The following is a 22,814-nucleotide window of genomic DNA, read 5'->3' as shown; positions in this document are numbered from 1 at the left end:
CCGAGACGCTTGTACATGGGTAGGGCTTCTAAACAGCAACTCCCTGGTGTCAGGTGTACAAATCATAAATTAAATTTCATACGTTAACATATGTAATTTACTGTGTTACTAAAATTTCGTACGGTGACGCCCCTACTTACACAGACATGTGTATCGGACTATCTACATCAGCCACCGACGACGAACCCTGTTCCCTCCTGCGGTAAAAAAAAAAAAAAAACAATTATATAGTGTGGAACTTTGTTGATGGTTTACCCTATTCCTATAAAACAAGAAACCACGTTGCAGTTCTACTTACACGTTTGCCTCCATTGCCCGCTTCCTCCGACAAAACCCACTTAAAAGGTGCATTGGGCTTTCATCAGCGTATATGTACTCCCACAGATTAGTCTCCTTCTTACTAATTGGCTGGCCCATGTCAACAGTCCTTATATAGTAAGGTGATCTGTTTGGCTCCGCTGCCACCTTCTCTCTGAAGGGGAGTTTCCTTTTTTGTGCCCCCAACTCAGCCAACATACGAACACGGTTTGCAAGCGGAATATTGTCCTCCACCTCATACATATCACCCCCACAAGATCCCAGCCCAGTTTGACCTTTGTGGATTGCAATGGACGGGTCATAGGAGCTAACTGGGTCTACCATTATAACCATGCTCAAGTCTGTGGTAGCCTCCATATCGCCTATCACATATAAAATAAATAGCTGATGTAACGCATAAACAATTACAACACATTTGATTCGATAAATCAATGTGCTTCAGCTCACCGGAACGTTCGGTTTCTGTCCGAGGGATGTCATCCATCTTCCCACTTGTGCAACCTGCACGTTTAATGCAAATAAGTATATTATACATGACTCGAACTAACCCATTCATACTAAGTTTGCTTAATGCTATATCGTACCAATTTCCTGTGACACGTCGCCTTGGCTCCCAATTTGTGTCATCCCAAGGCTCCAATTCGGGCCATCTAAATTTCGTTCATAAAAAACGGTCTCGCCTGCGCACACTGTATGTATGCCTAACACGTGTTAACTCACTAAATGATACATGGGGGAAACCATTTAACACATGTTAGAGCATGATAGTCCTTACCGTCATTCTCCGCATGAGGGACCTCTTCATCCGCTTTCCCTTTTCCATCGACAACATGGGCCCTCTCAATACTGTCGCCCGAAACTAAATCTACCCCCGCGCTACTGCACCCTTGCATATTTAGAATAGCAGCACGCATACCATCATGCTCAATCTTACCTTCTGCAGCTGCATAACACAATGCTGTTACATCACATGCACAACTTACTACCAGAAAAACCTTAAACACTTACCGTAAAAAACACGGTCAGTCTCATCAACAGCCCCCTTGACTTCGCCATCCAGAACCCCCTGTTCGTCCTTATCATCAACAGCACCTTCCGCAGCTGAAAAAACGACGCCACCACTATCTTCTTTTTTTCCATCAGATGCAGCCCTAACTTCATTCTCAATCTTAGGATCTGTACTTGCATAAACATTTTTCGAGTTAACACAAAGCTAAGCCTGGCTAAACAAATAACACGGTTTCCGAAGCTTACCTTCCTTCTCATTCCATTCATCATGTTTCCTATCCTTGGCCTCCATCTCTACCATTTTGGCCACCTCTTGATCACAAACAAACCTTTCTTCGTAAATCTCATCCTTTTTGACGTCATTCGCTTCAGGATTGGTGTTATGTTCATCATTGTCATTCGCAGCCACTTTATTGTCTGTATTCACTCTATGTTCAGCACGTGTAACAAACTGCATGTCCAGACCATGGTAATCTGTGCAGACAAGATTACCTATGTTAAAGAAAATAAAGTAACAACGCACACTTTTAGAGTCAATCATTATTAAAGTGGTACGAGAACTACCACGTGCACCCTGCGCTTCTGCTGCTTTAATGCGCAGTATTGCACGCATTAAACCCAGCGGCTTATGCACTTCTTCAGCATCATTTTTATCCACCCCTCCTGCTCCTTTATTTTCTTCGGCCCCACCAACACTACAGTCACCGCCACTTGACTTACCAGCATCATGAACACTCTTATCACCTTCCCCGACTTCATTTGTTTTTTGCCCAACTTCACTAAAGCTCAGTTCTCTCTCTTCCAGCTGCTTCTTAGTCTTGCTTAACCCTATAACATCACATGAATATTAAATGGGTTTCAGTAACGTACCCATATTAGACGGTACTACAGGTTAACAAGAAACAAACTACGCGTTTAATTCAAAATCTATATGTATGTTGATACTGCTAACACATGTTACATATTACCTGATTCGTTGCCACCATCCGTTTTTCCACGATCAATCTTTATTTTCGACTTCTGGCAATTCGGGGTCACAAAGCTTGCTTTTGTTTCGGGAGCATCCTTCAACTTATTCAGACGGGGAGATCTCCTTACCTGCGCCGACATAACTCCTTCCAGCGCTCCGGTACACTCGTTTCCATCAGCAAATACGCATGATTCCCCCACCCCATCTGCTGCAACCACAAGGGAAGGTTATACTATACGATAACTAACACCTTGACGTGTGTTACAGTAGACATATCATTCCATAACATACAGTAAAGTAAAGGAACATAAACTCTTTTTCGGTTTAAACGTACTCTTAAAATGGGTATAACATGTAACAATCTACCTTTTTCTTTGCCACCTTCCGTGCCTTGTCCACCAATCTGCATAGTTGTCTTTCTCCTTTTTGGCGTCACAAATCCTTCTTCTGTCTCCCTAGCATGCTTTAAGTTCTCAAGTCTGGCTGATCTCCGCACCTCACCAGAGTTTCCACCATCTTCCATCTTTTCAGCATAATTTTCAACACCATCATTTACGAATGATTGCCCCGGCACATCAGCTGCACATCCCAAAAAAAAATTGTCAATCATTACAGGCTGAAGCACCGGCAAAATGTGTTACAGTGACACAATTAACAATGATAACCAACACAAAATGTATAACATTTAACACGTGTTTCCGTGTTCATTTCATAAACATCGTCAGCACACCTTCTTGGTCATCGAAGTTTATCGCTGAAGATCCTACTGCTTTCAGCCTACTTTTACTGATTTTTTTGTTTTGCCGGATAAGCGACTTCCTGTACAAGCTCGCTATTGGTAACCCATCCGAAAAATCATCATCGATGCCATCCCCTACGAAAACGTTCCCACAACGATCAATGGATTTCAAAAAAAATAACTAAATAACACAAACAATAACAGTTACTAACCAGCGTTCTCTCCTTCGTTGATGTGATTCTTTTCATCATCTCTCAAATCTTCCAAGACCGAATTGATCTTGTGTGACGCTAAATCTACCGCATCATCGTGATCCTCCCTTTCACTATCTTTCTTCTCAAACAAACTATCAAACCTTGCCTTCAACTCTTGTACTTCTTCGTCTTCATGGCTCTCCACCAATAGCGAATCTAACATACCCTCAATTTTGACTTTGTTCTTCTTTGTCACGTTTATTAACTGTCGTACTATCGTCAACCTCTCCTGTTGAGAATAGTTTTTTAACATTTTTTTGCACACTATGAACATCTACTAATTGCAAAAAACACATGTTAGATCATCCAACTTTACCTCTTTAGTTGCCCATTGTTCCACGTTATAGTTTCTGGGACGTGTTAATCCTTTAAACCGTCCAGTTCCAAACCCACCCGCAAGGATTTCAAGCCTTTCTCTCTCTCTCAATCTTTTCAAGTTCCAAAAGGCTAAAGGACACACCGCACTGTCCACCTCCATCCCCATGCACTCAATGCTATCAACATACAACAACTACAAGAAACAACGACACGTTCAGCAAGGGAATAATCAACTATTCTAACACATGTTAATTATCTAAGTTATTTAAACTTGTTTACCATCAGAATCGCTAGAGGACCAACAAAGAAACTCTGTGGGTCAATCCGATTCCATGTATCCTTGCAAGTTCTCAGCTTTTCTACAACAAAGTCACACCAGTCTATTGTTGCAAAGTCCATCTCTTCATCCAGATACTCCAATATTTCTTCCCGTAAACAACTTTGTTTATGACAATCCACCAGCACTGCCACAAAACACATTACAAAATCCATCCTGAAATCGAAACTGTCTTCGCCATCGGACTCATCGATCATTTTCACCATCTTTGTCGGCGGCACCATTGCCCCCGGGTATCTCGCCCTCCACTCCGTAATGGCATCACTCAGCATCGGCAGCTTACCAATCGAACTAAACTTTTGTCCACCAGTCGGAATCCCTAACAACTTATGCAGGGCTTTCCTGTTCACCTTGATATCACCGGCAGGTGTACATATCAACATTTTATCTGGATTAAAATTGTCCATAACAAAATAAGCTAACTTAGCCGGCAAACCATCAACGCTGAAAGTTAGCATGCGTCCAAATCCCATTTCCCTGACTGCGTCACGTTGTTGTTCTGTCAATGCCCGTACACACTTATAAAACTGCAATGGTGCAGATCTTGTCCTTATGCCTGCAAATTCATCCTTTTTTGCTCGCTTGCGGGCTTTCTGAACCTTTTCCTGTTTCTTACCAACTACCTTCGGTTTCCCTGCTCTACCTTTCCCATTTTCAGAAGAACCCTTGTTCTTTTTGGTCTTTAACGCTCCGCCCTTCGATGAAGCCGTCACGTCTGCCCTACTTACTAAAATACCATTTTATACGAAACAACAACATTACAAACAATTAGTCTAATTTGCAACATCCGATGATAACATGTAAGAATTTTGCATTCATAACATCCACATTTTTGAAGGGCTTAAAAAAATAACTAACACATGTTACTGCGTTTTCATAATCAAGCACAACTAACACATGTTAATGCGTTTTCAGGATCAAGCGCAACTAACACATGTTAACAGAAGCCAACAGTATGTAACTAACCACGTTTTCTTTTATTTCCGCACCCGGAAATATCCCCGACAATGCTTTTTGTCCCTATAGTTTAAACATGTTAATGAGTTTGGATGCCCAATGAGTTTTATCTGGATACGCAACTAGCCTCTATTGCAACAAAAAGGAACTTACCCATGTTTTTTTTGTTATGTCCCCGCCTGCTTTCCACACAACCTTCATTTAGCACCGATACATTCGTAAGTTAGACGATTAACCGCAACTATACTTTATACAAATTATAAACAATATTACTGCTTAATCGTTACCTGTTTTCTGTCTATTCCCATGGCTTGCTGACACACTATCGGCATCATCATAAACTGCAAGCCATCCGACACAATTCAGTTATGCCCAATTTCATATCCAACACACTATCAACATACAAATCACCTTGAAGTATGTTAAGAGTTCAGAAACATAAAAATTCTAACCTAACTCCCGTTGGGTCGGACCAAAGTCAGATCGTTGTTTGGAAGGACCGGGCTTGGGTTCCTCGGATAAAATCACAACGCTAGGGCTACCAGAACTTTTTTGCCCTAACTTGTGTTTCGAAGTCCTACATATTTAAAAAAAAACTAACTCAGGTGCCTTTTTCGTATAATCCGTTGAAGAAAACCAACTTGGACATGACGGATAACAACAAACTAACCTTTTGTTTGAACTCTGAATCTTCCGTAAGCGTTTCAGCTTCACCGACGACGATAATATTATGAATGACTTCCTCATCCTTCAAGCTGGCCACTATCGGCTTCTGTGTTAGGGTTTGGGGGAGTAGCTATTCAATGATTCTTATGAATGGTAAAGAAGAAAACCTTTTGAATTGGGTTAGGTTAACGACGAGAGAGAAATATGAACAGGAGTGTAGAAATTAGTAAAATGGAAAAGAAGAGAGATTTTTGAATCTTGTTACACTTCTTTGATTAGACTGCTACTGCATGGCAGTGGTTTTCTGTCTTCCCAATGCTTTTGTTACCTACCGAAAATGCCCTTGATGGTACAAGTTGGCAGTCTTTTGTATTTCCTTTTTTTTTTATTAACACACAAATAATCATGGCCTTTGATCAACTTAGATGTAACCTAATCAATGGTTCAGAATGAGTTTTCATAGTTTTCTTAAAAAGAAGGGGTTTCTTATATAACCAAGCCCTATATATATATATATATATATATATATATATATATATATATATATATATATATATATATATATATATGTGTGTGTGTGTGTGTGTGTGTGTGTGTGTGTGTGTGTGTATAGAGAGTGATAGAAATGAGGGGTGTATGAATATTAACTTCCAAAAAAACATATATTCCAAAGTTGTTATATAACTTTTTTTAATGATAAATGTTATTTATTTCTACTCTACTTTAAATCAATAAATTTAAAATACTTTATTGCCCAAATTTAACTATGGAACCTCCCTTTTAAAACACATATCCCTCAGGAAAATGCCTTAGCCTCACATTAGCCGTTGTTATATAACTAAGTAATTTCTGATAATTTATTGAAACCGTTGTTATATGACTAAGTAATTTCTGATAATTTATTGAAAAATTTCATAGAGATAATATATAAAATGAATAGAAAGAACATATAAGTTCAGGTGGACATACACAATGTCCAGGTTCATTTTGTAATTTTTCTTTCCTTCACCCTACATATAATAATAATTATTGGAGATAGATGCTTGTATTGTAGAGAGAGAAAGAAAGGTTTCTAGAGAGAGAACATGGAGGTGAATTCAAGAACAAAAGAAGACTTTCATATTATTCATAAAGTTCCATACGGTGATGGCCCTTATGTAAAAGCTAAACATGCTCAGGTTAATTCTTTCTTAATTTCTCTTTGTTTTTCTTCATAAATTGTACTGAATTAAACGTTTTTTTTTTTTTTCACAAAATCAAAGTACTAATTTTAAGTAAAAGATCATAAAAAATTTAGGAATTGCTACTAAAAAAAAAGTAAAAGATTATAAAGCTAAAGCTGCTTTTGTAGACTGATTTTATGTAACCTTATTTTCAGAACCAGTCTATAGAAGCAACTAAAGAGAAAGTCATATGATAAAACCAGTCTTACAGTCTACAGAAGCAACTAAAAAGAAAATCATATTATAAAACCAGTCTTACACGTAACTCACAATTAAATCTCTACAAATCCTGGTTTTAATCTAATCTTACACGTAACTCACAATTAAATCTCTATAAATCCTGGTTTAAATCTAATTACGATAAATACTCTTTATATTAGATCTGAGTGTAGAATCATTACAAATCTAAAATATGACTCTTGTTCTTAAGTAGTTGTTATTATTATTATTGTTATTCTTTTGGCTCTATGTATGTTCACTTAATATCTTACCTTCTTAATTCTACCTGACTACCTCAACTCTATCCATCTTAAAACTCATACTTTGTCTTTTTAATATCTTTTTTTGCACAAATTTGTTAATTTTGTTACTTATTTATACAAGTCATAAATGGTAATAAATGAAAGTATATAAAAAATCGCCATGTTAATTTTTATTGTTAAAATGTAGCAAGTCTAAATTTTTAAATCAGAATGGATACAACATGGTGTATTCCATAATTCCATGTTGAATGTAAATCTACCCTTGAGAAGAATTTCCTGTACTCATTCAATTTGTGTATAAAGTAGTTCTCATCGTGTTATTAAAACCAGTGGCGAAGCTTGAGATTTCCAATCGGGGTCGAAAGCATATATACCAAAAAAAATTCTATAAAACCGGGGGGTCAAAAACGTGTATACCCAAAAATTTCTATACGAAAACTACATACTCTCGACTACTGAGCGAAAAGTTCGGGGGGTCGGTCGCCCCCTCCCCCCCCCCAACTATGCTATGCCCATGATTAAAACAGTGATTGTAGTTTGTTTTATTTTCTTTTTTGAAGAAATAATTGTTCTTTCATTCTACAATTCTCTATTATTTCACTTTTTAAAAAGAGGAATGATTAAAACAACTAACATAAATAACTTAAAAACAAGATTCCATATAACTAATGTGATGAGATATATGAAATTGATGTAGCTTGTAGAAAGGGATCAAGAGGGTGCAATAGTGTGGTTTTGGAAGGCGATAAATGCAGGAGATAGAGTGGAAAGTGCCTTAAAAGACATGGCAGTTGTAATGAAACAACTGGATAGAACTGAAGAAGCCATTGAAGCCATCAAGTCATTTAGGTGCCTATGCCCAAAAAGTTCACAAGAATCCCTTGATAATGTTCTCATTGATTTATTCAAGGTACAACCTCACATGCACATAGTGCCCACTTCACATCCATGCATATATAATGGCTCGATACAACACATTCTAGATGTTGTTCCAAACATCTTATTGAATGTATAGATGTGAAGAAATTAAGAAATACTGGATTATCTGATTTGATTATCTAAGAGTCTTGAACAATTCAATAGTTCACTTGAATGTATCAACCGGATAAATTTTTTAATTAAAAATTCTATCGAATTTTACAGCTCGACCCCAACTAGGGGTTTAGCCCCTTAGATCCTGCCAAAGGCTGCCGCCCCTTGGAACCCCCGGCCCCTACGGACCAATAAGGTTCTTGAATACCCAAAATCATAATAAACTCAGACAAGTGTGCACAGTGGCGGATCCAGCCAGTTTTTTCACTGGGTTCCTTTTTCCAAATCATACAAGGTTTACACTAAAAAAAACGTTTTTTTCCAAATCATACAAGGTTTACACTACAAAAAAACGTTTTTTTCCAAATCGACTGGGTTCCTGGGAACCCGTAAATAGCCTCTAAATCCGCCCCTGAGTGTGCACTCCGCCAGTGGCGGATCTAGAAAATCCGCATAGGGGTAACGTTTCAATAAAAAAGGGTAACGAAATCGAAAAAACGTCAAATTTTTCCAAAATTTACACTATCGTTGGAGCGTCAAGGGGCAACGGAGGTTACCCCTTCTATCACTCTAGGTCCGCCCCTGCACTCAGCACCCTCTTAACTTGTTCGATGTGTATTATGATACACATGTTCAACAAGTAAATCCAATTACACTGAAATATCTAACATATATCTAGTGAACCATATATATAAAAGTAAATAGAGTTTAATGGAATTGGTATCCGTCAAAGGAAATTAGATTATGTGACGAGTTTAGTTCACAAAATAATCGTGTCAGGTTTGTAAATTTATTAAAGAAATTAACATGTGGTGGTGGGGGAGGTGGGCATCGGGGGCGGAAAGGCTGGCAAACAAGACACATAACAAATAGCAATAGTATTCCAATTCCGTTGAATTTCTTGAATTCCAACGAACCAAACTCCCTCTGAAATTTTGGAATAGATATATGCAATTTGCTAAGTATACAATTCTAATGTGGTTGGATATTTATTGAACAGAAATGTGGAAAAGTAGATGAACAAATAGCATTGTTAAAGCAAAAGCTTAGAATGATTTATAGAGGAGAAGTGTTTAATGGGAAACCAACAAAGACTGCTAGATCTCATGGCAAGAAGTTCCAAGTTTCTGTCAGACAAGAAACTTCTAGAATTCTGGTATAAACCGTTCTTTCAAAAACATTTATGGATTTTAGCTAGTGTTTTCAAGACCGAACAATTGGAATAAAGGCGGTCATAGAACTGGTCCGGTTGAGTGTATATGAACTCTCCGGTTACTAACCTATTCAACCGGTGAACCGGACCAGATTTCAATATTTTCTATTTTTCTTTTATTCTTTGAAATCTCATTTACTTGTTCATTTACTACTTTAGGCTTCATATTATTTATTTAAAGCTTTAAATATTATTGTAATATCAAATCCACAATAAAAGATAAAATAGTTTCATATTTTATTTTAACCAAGTTATATTCATATAGTTTTAAATTCTTTATGACTTTATCAGATTTTTTAATAAAAATCCTACTAGTGGACTAGTATGACAGCGAATTCGATCACTGGTCCGGTTTTGAAACCATTGCTTTTAACAAACTTCAGAATCAAGACAATATAGATGTATATGTTACACGTATTCTAGATCAAGTGGTGGAGGGCTTGCATTTCTCTTGAGAGATGCCGGTTCAACTCCCACTTGGTGCAGAGTGAGGCACTGGTGGGCAATGATAGGAGACCCAGGGAAACCTGGGTTAGATCCTTGAGCCAAACGGGTTTTACCGGTAATTTCACTGTCGTGCCTACGGGCGGATGGGTTACCGGGTTTTCCCCGGAATTGGTAGTGGACTCGGGCTACTCTCGGAGTACTCTGTTTGTCCAGTGGGTGCCCCGAGAATGCTCGAGATTGAGTTTGTTGGCCGTTCAAAAAAAAAAAAGATATGAGCAACAAGTAACAACTAAACCATAATCCAAACTAAACTTAACTATAATTTGACAATTATGTTTTTTCTTATTTAATAGGGAAACTTGGGATGGGCCTACATGCAAAAAAACAACTTCCTGGCAGCTGAGGTGGTTTACAAGAAAGCCCAAATGATTGACCCTGATTCAAATAAGGCTAACAATTTGGGCCTTTGCTTAATTAAACAAACCCGATACAATGAAGCCCGTTCGGTCCTTCAACAAGTTGTCAATGGTGAGATCCCGGGATCCGACGACATTAAGGCCCGAAACAAGGCCCAAGAACTATTGATGGAGACCGAGAAGTGGCGGCCAACATCAGAGTTCTTACCGGGCTTCCCCGGACTGGACTTAGATGAAGACTTTGTTAATGGGCTTGAAAAGCTGATGAATGTATGGGCACCCAATAGATCAAAAAGATTGCCCATATTTGAACAAATTGAAAATTTTAGGGACCAAATAACTTGTTAATTTTCTTTCAAAAAATAGCGTGCTAAAAGTTTAAAATCTATAAATTTGGGATTTGTAAAGTGTGATAATAAGAGAGAAAGAGCTCAAGTTGTAAAGCTATTAGGGCAAATAGTTGATGATCAATACATTGTGGCTCTGAACTCAATTTTTAATCTTCTTTTGATGTAAAAAAAACTACTTGTACAAAATTTTATATAAAATCGTTTGCCTATGCTCATAAAACTGCTTGAAATATCTATGACCACGACGTATGTCACGCTTAGTTTGTGATACTTAGTCAAATCCATATCGTTACGTCCACTAGAGAGAAACTAGGTAGTAAGAAATGTCACGCTTCAAATAGCACGTACCTTTTTTATGTGCATCACACTATGAGTGAGAGTAGAACTCCCCCACTAAGAGTGCTTAGGTGGAACAACCTTCTCGAAAGTTTCCACTCGGGTAACTAAAAACTATCAAGTGAGTTGCTTGTGGACAAAAGTAGATAAATTTACCAATCCCAAATTCATTTGGCCAATAATGTAGAATTTGGTAGGCTACAATGTCCAAAACACTCAATTAAGAAATCTTAAACATTTTTTCAACAATGCATCAAATGATAACATCAAGAGAAGTTTAATGAAAATGGGATAAAAAGAAACCTAGATGGAGGTGCATGCATGCATGCATCCATGTTCATTCTCACTCTACTACAAATATGTTACACCACACAAACAACAAAGGCTAGATTATTTGTAGTAGATACATGTTTTAATCATTTATTCAATCAAAAAACAAGCATCTTGTGTTCCAAGTAATTCTTAGTGGTTCAAGTTTTAACCCAGTGGTTAATGACCATCAGATCTTCAATATATTAATTGAACGTTAAAAAGATGGATGGGAATGTTAACCTCTTTTCTAAGGAGTTTTTTTTTCTTTTTTCGGTGACCATTAGAATCAATTACCGGAAAATATACAGGGCCATCGATATCCTGCTTACCAATGGGATCGTGATGTACAGGTGGCCCTAAATCGGATTGAAGCCAAAAAACCGGAGTGTTAGGTTTTATGTTCTTAGCATTAGCAAAACCGTGATCTTGGGTGGAGACGTGGAGTTTCAGTAGGCATTTTCACAGGATCTCATCCCGGAAAGACACTAAGGTACACCTTGTTGGCTCAAGAAATTAAAACAATTGTCACGAAAAGTTTCAGTAATATAAAATGAATTGTATATACAGTGCAAATCTAACAAAAATAAGATGTTATATACTATAAAAAAGGCCATATCAATGATATTCTATATTAAAGTGATTTTAAATATGAATTGAAGTTGACGTACGTAGAAGCTCCGTACATAAAGAAGGAAAAATAAATAATCCATGGCATGAATCTATGAAGAGAAAAGAAGACATGATAGGAGTGTAGAAGATGGCTCATATTGAAATTTAACATAGCAGCTGATGAGAAAAGCGAATTAAGTATTGGTCACGTCGAATAGAAAAATTGATAAAAGAACATGAAAATTTGTATATATTAGTGTTTCATACAATGATATACAATACAGAATATATATAGAAAGAAATCAAACAAATTTAAACTCTAGGACCCCTTAGGATAGCATGATAAACTTTAGGCTAAACATATATGTTTAGTTCTAATTTTTTGAACATGAAACTCACACCCACCTAAAATATACTCTAAAATCCGCATGTTGTTGACTTTATGAGACTTGAATCCGCATCACCTTTTTGGGGATAAAAACCTGGTGCCATTATGCGAAGAGATCGTCGGTGGCTAAACATATATATAATAGGCTATCTTGCAAAAACCATAGTTGTCAAAGGCGTAATGCACTTAAAGAGCGAGGGCATGAAATAAGAAAGGCGTGTGACATAAATATACCGTTTTTGTGGGTTTAGACATTAGGCTTGTTTCGGGCTAGTTTTCCCGGAATGTGTAGAATTTTGCTGCAATTTACAAGATTTGGCTGAAATCTCGCTAGGATCCGACCAAACTTTTTCTCAAACGTCGCCGGGAGCGTATGGATAGTAGCAAGGCGTTTTCCGTGCACCACGCCTTGCCTCGCCTGGCTTGAGATCCTAGAAGCACGCCCAAAGTACATAATAACCAGAAGAGGATAAACAAGTATTTGGACAACCTCCCACAAAACGGGTGTTCATGTTTTGACTATTTTTAGGCAAGCTATGAACAAAATCTAATGTTAACGTGCATATGGTGATGTCGCTAATGTTGTTGATGTGTGATGTATGAATTCAATGATTTCTTTAAGGCAAAAGAGCCAATATATACACATACACTTTATAATCAAGGACCTCGAAGAATAAGAAATTATACAAAGATACATCAATAATTTTATCTATCATATATCATTTAATATCCCCCGCAAGCGAGGCAATGGTGGACTAATGCTAAGCATCTGCCGAAAGTGATTGAATTGAGGACTTGGAAGGCTTTTTGTAGAAATGTTTGCCACATGAAGCTTGGTTGGAATAAATTGAGCGTGTAATTTCCTCGAAGAAACCAACTCACGAACAAGGTAGTAATCAAGATTAATATGTTTTGTGCATTTGTGAGATACGGGTTTTCAGTGAGAAATAGAGCACTTCGATTATCACAAAGTATAGTTGGTCTGTTAGGAGGCAAGGCATGTAATTCTTGAAGCAACTAAGTAATCCACATAATTTCTAGGGATGGGTTAGCCGTGTCCTGATATTCAGACTCACAATTGGAGCAAGCAATGGTAGGTTGTTTCTTAGGACTCCAAGTGATGAGATTGCCACCTAAAAATATGGAGTATCCATAAGTGGATCGACAAGTCTCCAAACATCTTGCACAGTTTGCATGAGAGTATCCAAGCAGATTAGTGTGAGTGGGACGACTGTAGTGAATTCCAAATGCTAAGGTACCTTTGAGGTACCGAAGTATACGTTTAACTTCTTGATAATTCGCAATGGTTGGAGCATGCAAAAATTGACTAACTTGCTTAACCGTATACGAAATGTCTGGCTGAGTAATTGTCAAGTACGAAAGAGCTCCTTCGATAGAGCGAAAATGAGTGATGTCTGAAAACAATTTACGTGTGGAAACAAAAGAAACATTTGTGCTCAAAGGTGTAGGTGCCGGTTTGGCATTCAACATCTTTGCATGAGTTAGAAAATCCAAGTATATTTAGATTGATTTAAAAAAAAAATCCATTCTACGAGTAAGTAACCTCAAGCTCAAAAAGTAGTTGAGTTCCCCCAAATCCTTAATCCCAAATTCGTTGTGTAGGCAGGTTATAAAGGATGAGAAAGCAGTGGGTTGATTTTTGGTTAAGATAAGATCGTCAACATAGACGAGGAGATACATTATGCAAGAATCACGTTTAAATATGAAAAGGGATGGATCCGCACGACTACAAAGAAATCCACTTTGGATGAGAAATGAACTGAGTTGATGGAACCATGCCCAGGGTGCCTATTTTAGACTATAAATGGCTTTGTTCAATTTACATACATGATTGGGGAATTGAGGTGAATAAAACCTGGTGGTTGTTCAATGAAGACACAATCAGTCAGATGCCTAACGTGAGGTCGAAGTCACAATCAAATTTAATCCAAATACTACTAGATAGCTAGCGGTAAATGGGTATCGAACACAGGGAGTTTATGGAATATGTGTTATTTGAATAAGTATCTAAGTTAACTAAGATTTAACTAATTCCAAGAAAAGTAACTTTCAATGATTTGGATTGTTTGTTTCTGAAAACTAAAATTAACTAATTAAATTGCAAAAGAAAAGTTTGGTTTGTAAACAGTAGAGGAACAAATGACCATCCTAAGTCTCCAGTTTACTTTACTTTGACATTCATGTTAAAATTCACTAGAAAAAACCACATAGACATGGTTCATGTGTTGTTACTTGTTGTGATGAAAGGGAACTATGTACTCGGATTAGAAATATGCGAGGTTGTTACCCGATGACCAATTAATCAATACCCAATCCTAATCCCGCCCATGATATCTCGGTTGCCAACGGCACCAAGAACGTATGGTTTAGACTAAGATTAACATATAAATTAAAAATTTACGAACAAGCAAACAAGACACCATAATAAACAAACAAAAGTTGCAAGTCTATTATTCTAGAAATAAGAATCAAAACACAAATGTCTTAGACAAACCTTCAACCTAGGATGATCACCATAAGTTTAGCCACTCATGACTTGGACAATCATCATCACATACATATCAATGTTCATAGGAATTAAAAACACTCACAAGATGTTTAGAAATTGTTTCCAACTCTCAAGAACACAAAAAATTCGCCTCTAGACTGCTGGTAACCGAATGGGATTGATTGGACTTCAAGAGACATCATAAAAAGTCATTAAAATGGGCAGTTACAAGTTTCACGCAGCACGGCGCCGTAACCTACGACACCTGTCGTAGGCTACTGTGGCAGTCAAAACACTATGGCACCCTTAAACTGGCTACGACGGACCAGAAAACACAGTGAGTGCCGTAACCTACGGCCAGAGCCATAGGCTACGGCGGCGCCAGGTTTTGTTTTCTTGTTTTCTTCATAACTTTCTCGTTTCAACTCTGTTTTCTTCGTCGTTTTCGCCCACGTTCTCGTAATTTCATCCTCTATAATGTGATATTCTTAGTTCTTCCATTCCAATATTTTATTTTTTATTGATGCTCCAAATTCCTTCCCTTTTAAGCTTCATTTGTACCTAAAACACAAACAACCGTAGTTACCTAATTCTAGACAATTACATGGATAAATGCGGGGTTAACTTATCATTTATAACACTCAAGGGTTGTCCTACGGACTACCCGTCACATCCCCACACTTAACCGTTGCTTGTGCCAAGCAATCCGTTCAACAAAACACAATTTATTCAAGCGATCAACTTCAAACCAAGCAACAATTGTCCTCATTTACTAAGTTTTTCTTAAACCCGCACATAACACACCCCTCACAATAACTCTCTTCTCGGTGGCAAGTAATAACTAGCAAAGATACGCTAGATCACACTCAAGGCAAATGGGTAGTTGAACAATAATATGCTTGTACTCAAATCGGTCCTTCGCCTAAATAATTTGCTAAACATGCACGTGAATCAAAGGGACTTAGAGATTGTAGCGTGGCTAGGCAAATGGGTAGGAAATGGAAATATATATGCAAAGTAGCTAACCATTCAACCCGGTCTTTTATTTCTAACTAAGCAAAACATAAACAACTATGTACAACATATCTCATTCATTTTTTTTCATTTTTCATTACTTTTTCTCTCTTTATTTCTTTTTCCTTTCATATCTCTTTTTTCTATATTTTTTTTTTTATTTTCAAACATAACAAGATAAACATACTAATACGAGATGCAACACTAATAGACCGGGTCAAATTCGGGTTAAATTTAGAGGATCTAGGCACGGGTTACAAATGATCGGCTTCAAGCTCAAATAGGCTACTAAAGTCCAAACCCCCGCCCCTCTCACTACCATGCTCATATATATAATTTATGAGGTCCAACCCCCCCAAATCTCACACTCGCACTCACCATGATGAGGCTACCTAAATGCCTTATCGTTTTCACATTCATGCAAAGCTAAGGCCTCAAACCGCATCTAAGCACAAGTTCTAATGTACCCCCACCTATTGCCACTCTCATCAAAGAAAAATATTTCTAATAAATTCAAGAGATGTCATTTGATGTTCACATTCATGCGGTTTTGTATTCAAATGTTCAATTCGGACGATTGTCACTTGATTTTTAAAAATTTACAATTTTCAGAAATTTTTCAAAATTTCCCCTCATCCCACACTTGGAATACATTGTCCCCAATGTATGGTTTTGAAGGGAAGATCGCTTAAACACCAAAAACTTCAACTTTGTTTTTTATTTTTATTTTTTTTTATAAACAAAAGCAAACTAATAAACTAACATTATTTCAAAGCTAAAGAACATGACAAGTCTAAGGAATAAGTACATTGACCTGGTGAAGTTTGACACAACAGATATTGTAAATGATCCAATTTCCTATCACCACCTTCACACAAATATCCGCACATCTTCCCCGCACTTGAGTGTTGCCATGGCCCTGAAACATAGAAAACTAAAGAAATAACAAGATCAGTGAAAAACCTCGGGTTGCCTCCCGAGCAGCGCTAAGTTTTCAGGTCTTCAGCCAGACCGTGCCACCCCCATTTAAGGTGGCTCAAAGAAGCGGTCCCTGCCATCTCCATCACTTCCTCGTGCCATTGAGCAAAATTCATCCGTCTCGTTTCGACTCGGTGGATAATCAAATACACTCTTGCTTGAACCCATATGCTTTTCTTCACGAGCCGGTGGGTGATTTCTTCTCATTCTTTGAAACACCTTTTCACTAAACCCACTATCCTTCGCCTCAACAAAATCATAACTAATCTTCTTAGTCTGAACATTAAATGACAACTTACGGTTCTTTTCGGTCATGGTAATGATTCCTTCTCTACAATTGATTTGAGCATTTGCCATATAGAGAAACGGTCGACCCAAAATCACCCTTTGTTGTGACGCCATCATGGTAGTAGCATAATCTAAAACCAGAAAATCCACCGGGTATTCGAATTCTCCCAACCGAATCATAACATTCTTAACCATTCCCCGTGGATGCCTCCAACTTTCATCCGCCAAACTCACCATGGTGTCTGCATCCTGAAGCGGACCAAAATCATACATCTCATATAAGTCACCTGGTAGCACACTCATACTCGCCCCATAATCCAATAATGCATGGGGATTTTTTAATTTTCCCACTTGGATCGGCACAAGTGGTGCTCCATGCTCCTTGTCCGTTTTAACCTCGGCATCCCTTCCTATACCTGCATTCACTTGACAAGAAGAAGTAAGAAATGTTTCATTAATTTCAATTATTAGGAACGGTGCTTACCACATTGATATTCATGATTTTTGTGATCTTGGGATTTATCACCGTGTCACTCGGTAGTTGACCTTTCGTTTTCTTCAATATTGCCACTTCACTTGCAAGTTGACCCATTTGGGAGGTCAACGACTGAATTGCTTTATCACGGATTTCGTCTTTTTGAATGCGAGCATCATCAAGCTGATTCCTTTGTTGCATCTCAATTTGCATCTCCTTCAACATCTCCATTACTTCGTTTCCACCCGAAGAGCTTTGACCTGAAGACCCACCATGCACTTGACCCGTTTGATATTGCCTTTGAAATCCTTGGTTTCCTTGGAAGTTCGGGTTAGATTGGTTTGAAGGATTCCCATATCGAAAGTTTGGGTGGTTTCTTAAACCGGGGTGGTAAGTGTTGGAATTCATGTTGTAATTTCTACCACCCCCGCCTTGCCCTTGCAATGCATTCACCTCCTCATATTGCCCTTCCATTCCTTGGCAATTTTCAGCCGCATGCCCCAATTCATTGCAAAGTGCACAAACATCATAGATTTGATTACTTGTTTGTACATTTGTATTTTCCGCTGCATGCACTTGGGTTCTAGTAATGGCCGGTCTTGCCCTCCTTGAAGATTGAGCTTTTCTTTTTGATGTGACCGCCATTTGTTCCAAAAACATCTAATCATCTTGCTCGTAGTTTGTGCCAAAAGTACCATTTGTGATAGACATCAAGTCACGAGCATCTTCGGAACATAACCCCTCATGAAATGCATTCAACAATTCCCATAGCTCTATCCCATGATGAGGGCAATTCTTTATCATCATATTAAACCTCTCGAATGCTTCATGAAACATTTCACCCGATTGTTGTTGAAAACTTCTCAAACTCCTTCTAGCATCATTTGTCTTTTGGGCGGTAAAGAATTCTTCCAAGAAAATTTGTTGCATTTCCGCCCATGTAAAAATAGATGCCGAAGGTAAGGTATAAAACCACTTTTTTGCATTGTCTTCTAAAGAAAATTGGAATAGCACCAATTAACATTATCGAATGAGAACCCTTGACCCCCAATAGTGTTACAAATTGAGTCATAAGCCTCCATTGAAAATAAGGCTCCTCCGTTGCTAGACTCTTATACTTTGACAAACTTTGTAACGAATTGGTTCGAACTTCAAACGACCTTCCTTGATCATTTTGAGGAATAACTATTGGTGATGGGTTTTGAGTGATCATCGATCTAAAATGTGCTTCTATTCCTCTCACGGGCTCTCGAATATGTCTTCTTGGTACACCCAGCCGAACTCTTAGGCGTACGGGACCCATTGGTCGTTGAGCTTGCATTCGTGGGGGCCCAAATTGTTGTAACGGTGGTTGAAATCTCGGCCCCACATGTGGTTGTTGAACTTGTCTTTGCACCAGTGGACCTTGCGGTGGCAATTGTTGAGGTATGATTTGTTGTTGAGGAATCCTACCAACACTTGGCATTCTTTGATTTTGACCTTGAACATAAGTATACTCTCCTTGCTCCCCATCTCTTCCATACATGTACCCTTCTTCATCATATCCCCCAAATTCATCATCGTACCCATCATCGAACCCATATTGTCTTGCACCCGAAGTGTGTTGAAATTGCACTCCCGGTTGAAATGGAGTAGAATGGATAATAGATGGATCGGTTTGGTATAAGTTAGGTGGTGGTATTTGTTTCGATGATGAAGGTTGACCGGATGTTGGGAAAAATGTTGAATAAGCTGGAACGGCGGATGATGTAGTTTGATAGCTAAAAGAGTATTCAGGTTGAGTGTTCTCGGGTAAGGTAGTGTTGGTCGGTTTGATTTCTGGTGTGGATATAGGAATGGTAGTATTTGGTGAAGGTTGTGATGAAGATGGTGTAAAGGATGGTGTAGGTTGACCCGTAGTGGGTGGTAATTGTGATTGATCCATGTATCTGATTGGTGTAACTGGTGTAGTAGGTGTTGTTGGTGAACCACTGATTTTGTTTTCTCGTAGCAAAAGTTTGTTTCTTCTCAAAGTCCGTTCAATTTCTGGATCAAATGCCAATGGTGATAGCTTGTGAGAGCTCCTAGTACGCATGCACCTGTAAATACCTGCACACTAACACACCCAGCGTAAACCAGAAAAATAACAAACTTAAAAGATCGAAAATAACACACGTTGCGCACTACTCCCCGGCAACGGCGCCAAAATTTGACGTGAGGTCGAAGTCTCAATCAAATTTAATCTAAATACTACTAGATAGCTAGCGGTAAGTGGGTATCGAACACAGGGAGTTTGTGGAATATGTGTTATTTGAATAAGTATCTATGTTAACTAAGATTTAACTAATTACAAGAAAAGTAACTTTCAATGATTTGGATTGTTTGTTTCTGAAAACTAAAATTAACTAATTAAATTGCAAAAGAAAAGTTTGGTTTGTAAACAGTAGAGGAACAAATGACCATCCTAAGTCTCCGGTTTACTTTGACATTAATGTTAAAATTCACTACAAAGAACCACATAGACATGGTTCGTGTGTTGTTACTTGTTGTGATGAAAGGGAACTAAGTACTCGGATTAGAAGTATGTGAGGTTGTTACCCAATGACCAATTAATCAATACCCAATCCTAATCCCGCCAATGATATCTTTGTTGCCAACGGCACCAAGAACGTATGGTTTAGACTAAGATTAACATACAAATTAACAATTAACGAACAAGCAAACAACACACCATAATAAACAAACAAAAGTTTCAAGTCTATTATTCTAGAAATAAGAATCAAAACACAAATGTCTTAGACAAACCTTCAACCTAGAATGGTCACCATAAGTTTAGCCACTCATGACTTGGATAATCATCATCACATACGTATCAATGTTCATAGGAATTAAAAACACTCACAAGATGTTTAGAAATTGTTTCCAACTCTCAAGAACACCAAAAATTCGCCTCTAGACTGCTGGTAACCGAGTGGGATTGATTGGACTTCAAGAGACATCATAAAAAGTCATTAAAATGGGCAGTTACAAGTTTCACGCAGCACGACGCCACAACCTACGACACCCGCCGTAGGCTACGGTGGCAATCAAAACACTACGGCACCCTTAAACTGGGCTACGGCGGACCAGAAAACACAGTGAGTGCCGTAACCTACGGCCAGAGCCGTAGGCTACGGGCTACGGCGGTGCCAGGTTTTGTTTTCTTGTTTTCTTCATAACTTTCTCGTTTCAACTCCGTTTTCTTTGCCGTTTTTGCCCACATTCTTGTAATTTCATCCTCTATCATGTGATATTCTTAGTTCTTCCATTCGAATATTTTATTTTTTATTGATGCTCCAAATTCCTTCCCTTTTAAGCTCCATTTGTACCTAAAACACAAACAACCGTAGTTACCTAATTCTAGACAATTACATGGATAAATGTGGGGTTAAATTATCATTTATAACACTCAAGGGTTATCCTACGGACTACCCGGCAATGCCCCTTGAAGGAATGCATTGTTAACATCTAACTGATGAAGCTTCCATTGATTAATGATGGCCAAAGCAAGATCCGTGCAAACGGTACTAGCCTTAACGACAGGACTAAAGGTATGAAAGAAGTCAAGACCCGGAACTTGACTAAAACCTTGAGCCACGAGACATGCTTTGTGGTGTTCAATAGATCCATCAGAATGGAACATTGTACGGTAAAGCCATTTAGAGCCAACCACATTGGAATTAGATGGTCTTGGAACCATAGTCCAAGTATGGTTGCGATGTAGCGCATCAATTTCATTTTGCATAGTACAAACCCATTTATTATTTTTGGATGCCATTTAATATGTTTTTAGATCCGACATAGCAAATAACATTTAGTGTAGCGGGGATGGTGTGAGTGTGGGCTATGTCGGCTTGGTGACAAGGTTTAAAGATCCTGGTTTTCGCATGGGTAGGTAATCGTAGAATGGGTGGGAAGAGGTGGAAGAGGAGGTGGAGTGTGAACGGTGGTGACAAGTTCGTTGTTGGCCGATGTGGTCAACGGGGTTGAGTGTGGGGTGTCGGGTGTCGGGTGTTGAGTTTGTGTTAGGTGGGTCGGTGGTGTAACGAGGTCGAGTGAGGACACACTGGATGATGATGGTGTGGAGGCAGTGGATGAAGTGGGTGTTGTAGGCGGGTCAGTGGGAGGTATGGGATTAGGTGAGGATGTAGAGAATATGGGAATATAGTTCATGTAAATGGTGCATCAGGTAATAGTTGTGTTACTATTTTGGTTTAGAGGAGTTATTTGTGGTGCTTGTGTAAGTCTGATGTCATAAGAGATATCAAGGAAGGTGGTTAAGTCATGGTTGGTAATGGGTTTGGCCGTTGCAGTTTTATCAAAAGGGTAGTATGTTTTTATCAAAGCGGGCATGACGGGTGATATAAACATGAGCGGTACAAGGTCCAAGCATTTATAACCTTTATATTTAGGACTATATCCAAGAAAGATACAAGGAATACTTCTTGGTGCAAGTTGTTTTATGCATGGTCCCTCGAAAAGGGTATACACGACACCCAAAGGTTCATAAAGAAGCATACGTAGGTTGTTGATTATACAAACGTTCAAATAGTGACCTCCCTTCAAGGATGGTGGTCGGAAAGCGGTTTATGATGTAAACTGGCAAGGAGAAAACATCAACCCAATATGAGGTAGATAATTTTGCATTAAAAACATTGCTAGTCCCGTTTCGACAATGTGTCGATGCTTTCGTTCTAACCGCCCATTTTTTTGAGGTGAATATGGACATGATAGCTGTAAAGTACCTTTTTGTTCAAATAAGACTCGAACTTTATGTTTTGTAAATTCGGTTCCCCCATCACTTTGAAAAACTTTTATTTTCTTGAAAATTGGGTTTGAACAAAAGGAATGAATATAGACAAGGCATCATTAAATTCCGACTTGGCTTGTAATGGGTAAAGCCAAGTGAAGCGAGAAAAATCATTAACAAATGCCACATAATATGCAAAATTATCCACTGATTTTACCACTGATGGTCCCCATAAACCACAACATATTAACTCAAGTGGCGTGTGAGCACGTTTTTAATTATTAGTAAAAGGTAGCCCTTTTGATTTGGCTAGTTCACACGAGGAGCAAAGGCCCGGTTTAGGTAAAACTGAAGTAAAAGAGAAATAACCATGTTTTTTTACCATATTAATAACGTCAAAAGAGGCA

The 22,814-nt window shown here is 38.3% G+C and overlaps 2 protein-coding genes and 1 non-coding gene across 3 annotated transcripts; 2 read left to right on the top strand and 1 right to left on the bottom strand.

Annotated features, from left to right (window-relative positions):
* Positions 1–294: 294 nt before the first annotated feature.
* LOC118482584 lies at positions 295–1,261 on the bottom strand. The gene is made up of 3 exons (XM_035978113.1): positions 903–1,261; positions 766–819; positions 295–680 (listed from the first exon to the last, which is right to left on the bottom strand). Exons 1-3 carry the CDS (start codon positions 943–945, stop codon positions 295–297), a joined length of 483 nt encoding a protein of 160 aa, XP_035834006.1. The 5' UTR covers positions 946–1,261.
* A 5,337-nt stretch (positions 1,262–6,598) lies between these two features.
* On the top strand, positions 6,599–10,950 carry LOC110883936 (protein SULFUR DEFICIENCY-INDUCED 1). The gene is made up of 4 exons (XM_022131599.2): positions 6,599–6,745; positions 7,970–8,182; positions 9,305–9,460; positions 10,318–10,950. Exons 1-4 carry the CDS (start codon positions 6,653–6,655, stop codon positions 10,726–10,728), a joined length of 873 nt encoding a protein of 290 aa, XP_021987291.1. The 5' UTR covers positions 6,599–6,652; the 3' UTR covers positions 10,729–10,950.
* Positions 10,951–18,414: 7,464 nt separating this feature from the next.
* Positions 18,415–18,520, top strand: LOC118483576. The gene has a single exon (XR_004870865.1). It is a non-coding gene; the product is annotated as a small nucleolar RNA R71 (small nucleolar RNA).
* The last annotated feature ends 4,294 nt before the right edge of the window (positions 18,521–22,814 follow it).

The sequence above is a fragment of the Helianthus annuus genome, chromosome 10 (genome assembly GCF_002127325.2).
Source record: "Helianthus annuus cultivar XRQ/B chromosome 10, HanXRQr2.0-SUNRISE, whole genome shotgun sequence".
Lineage (NCBI taxonomy): Eukaryota > Viridiplantae > Streptophyta > Magnoliopsida > Asterales > Asteraceae > Helianthus > Helianthus annuus.
Note: the sequence above shows the minus strand (reverse complement) of the source record. Positions and strands in the feature narration are given on the sequence as shown.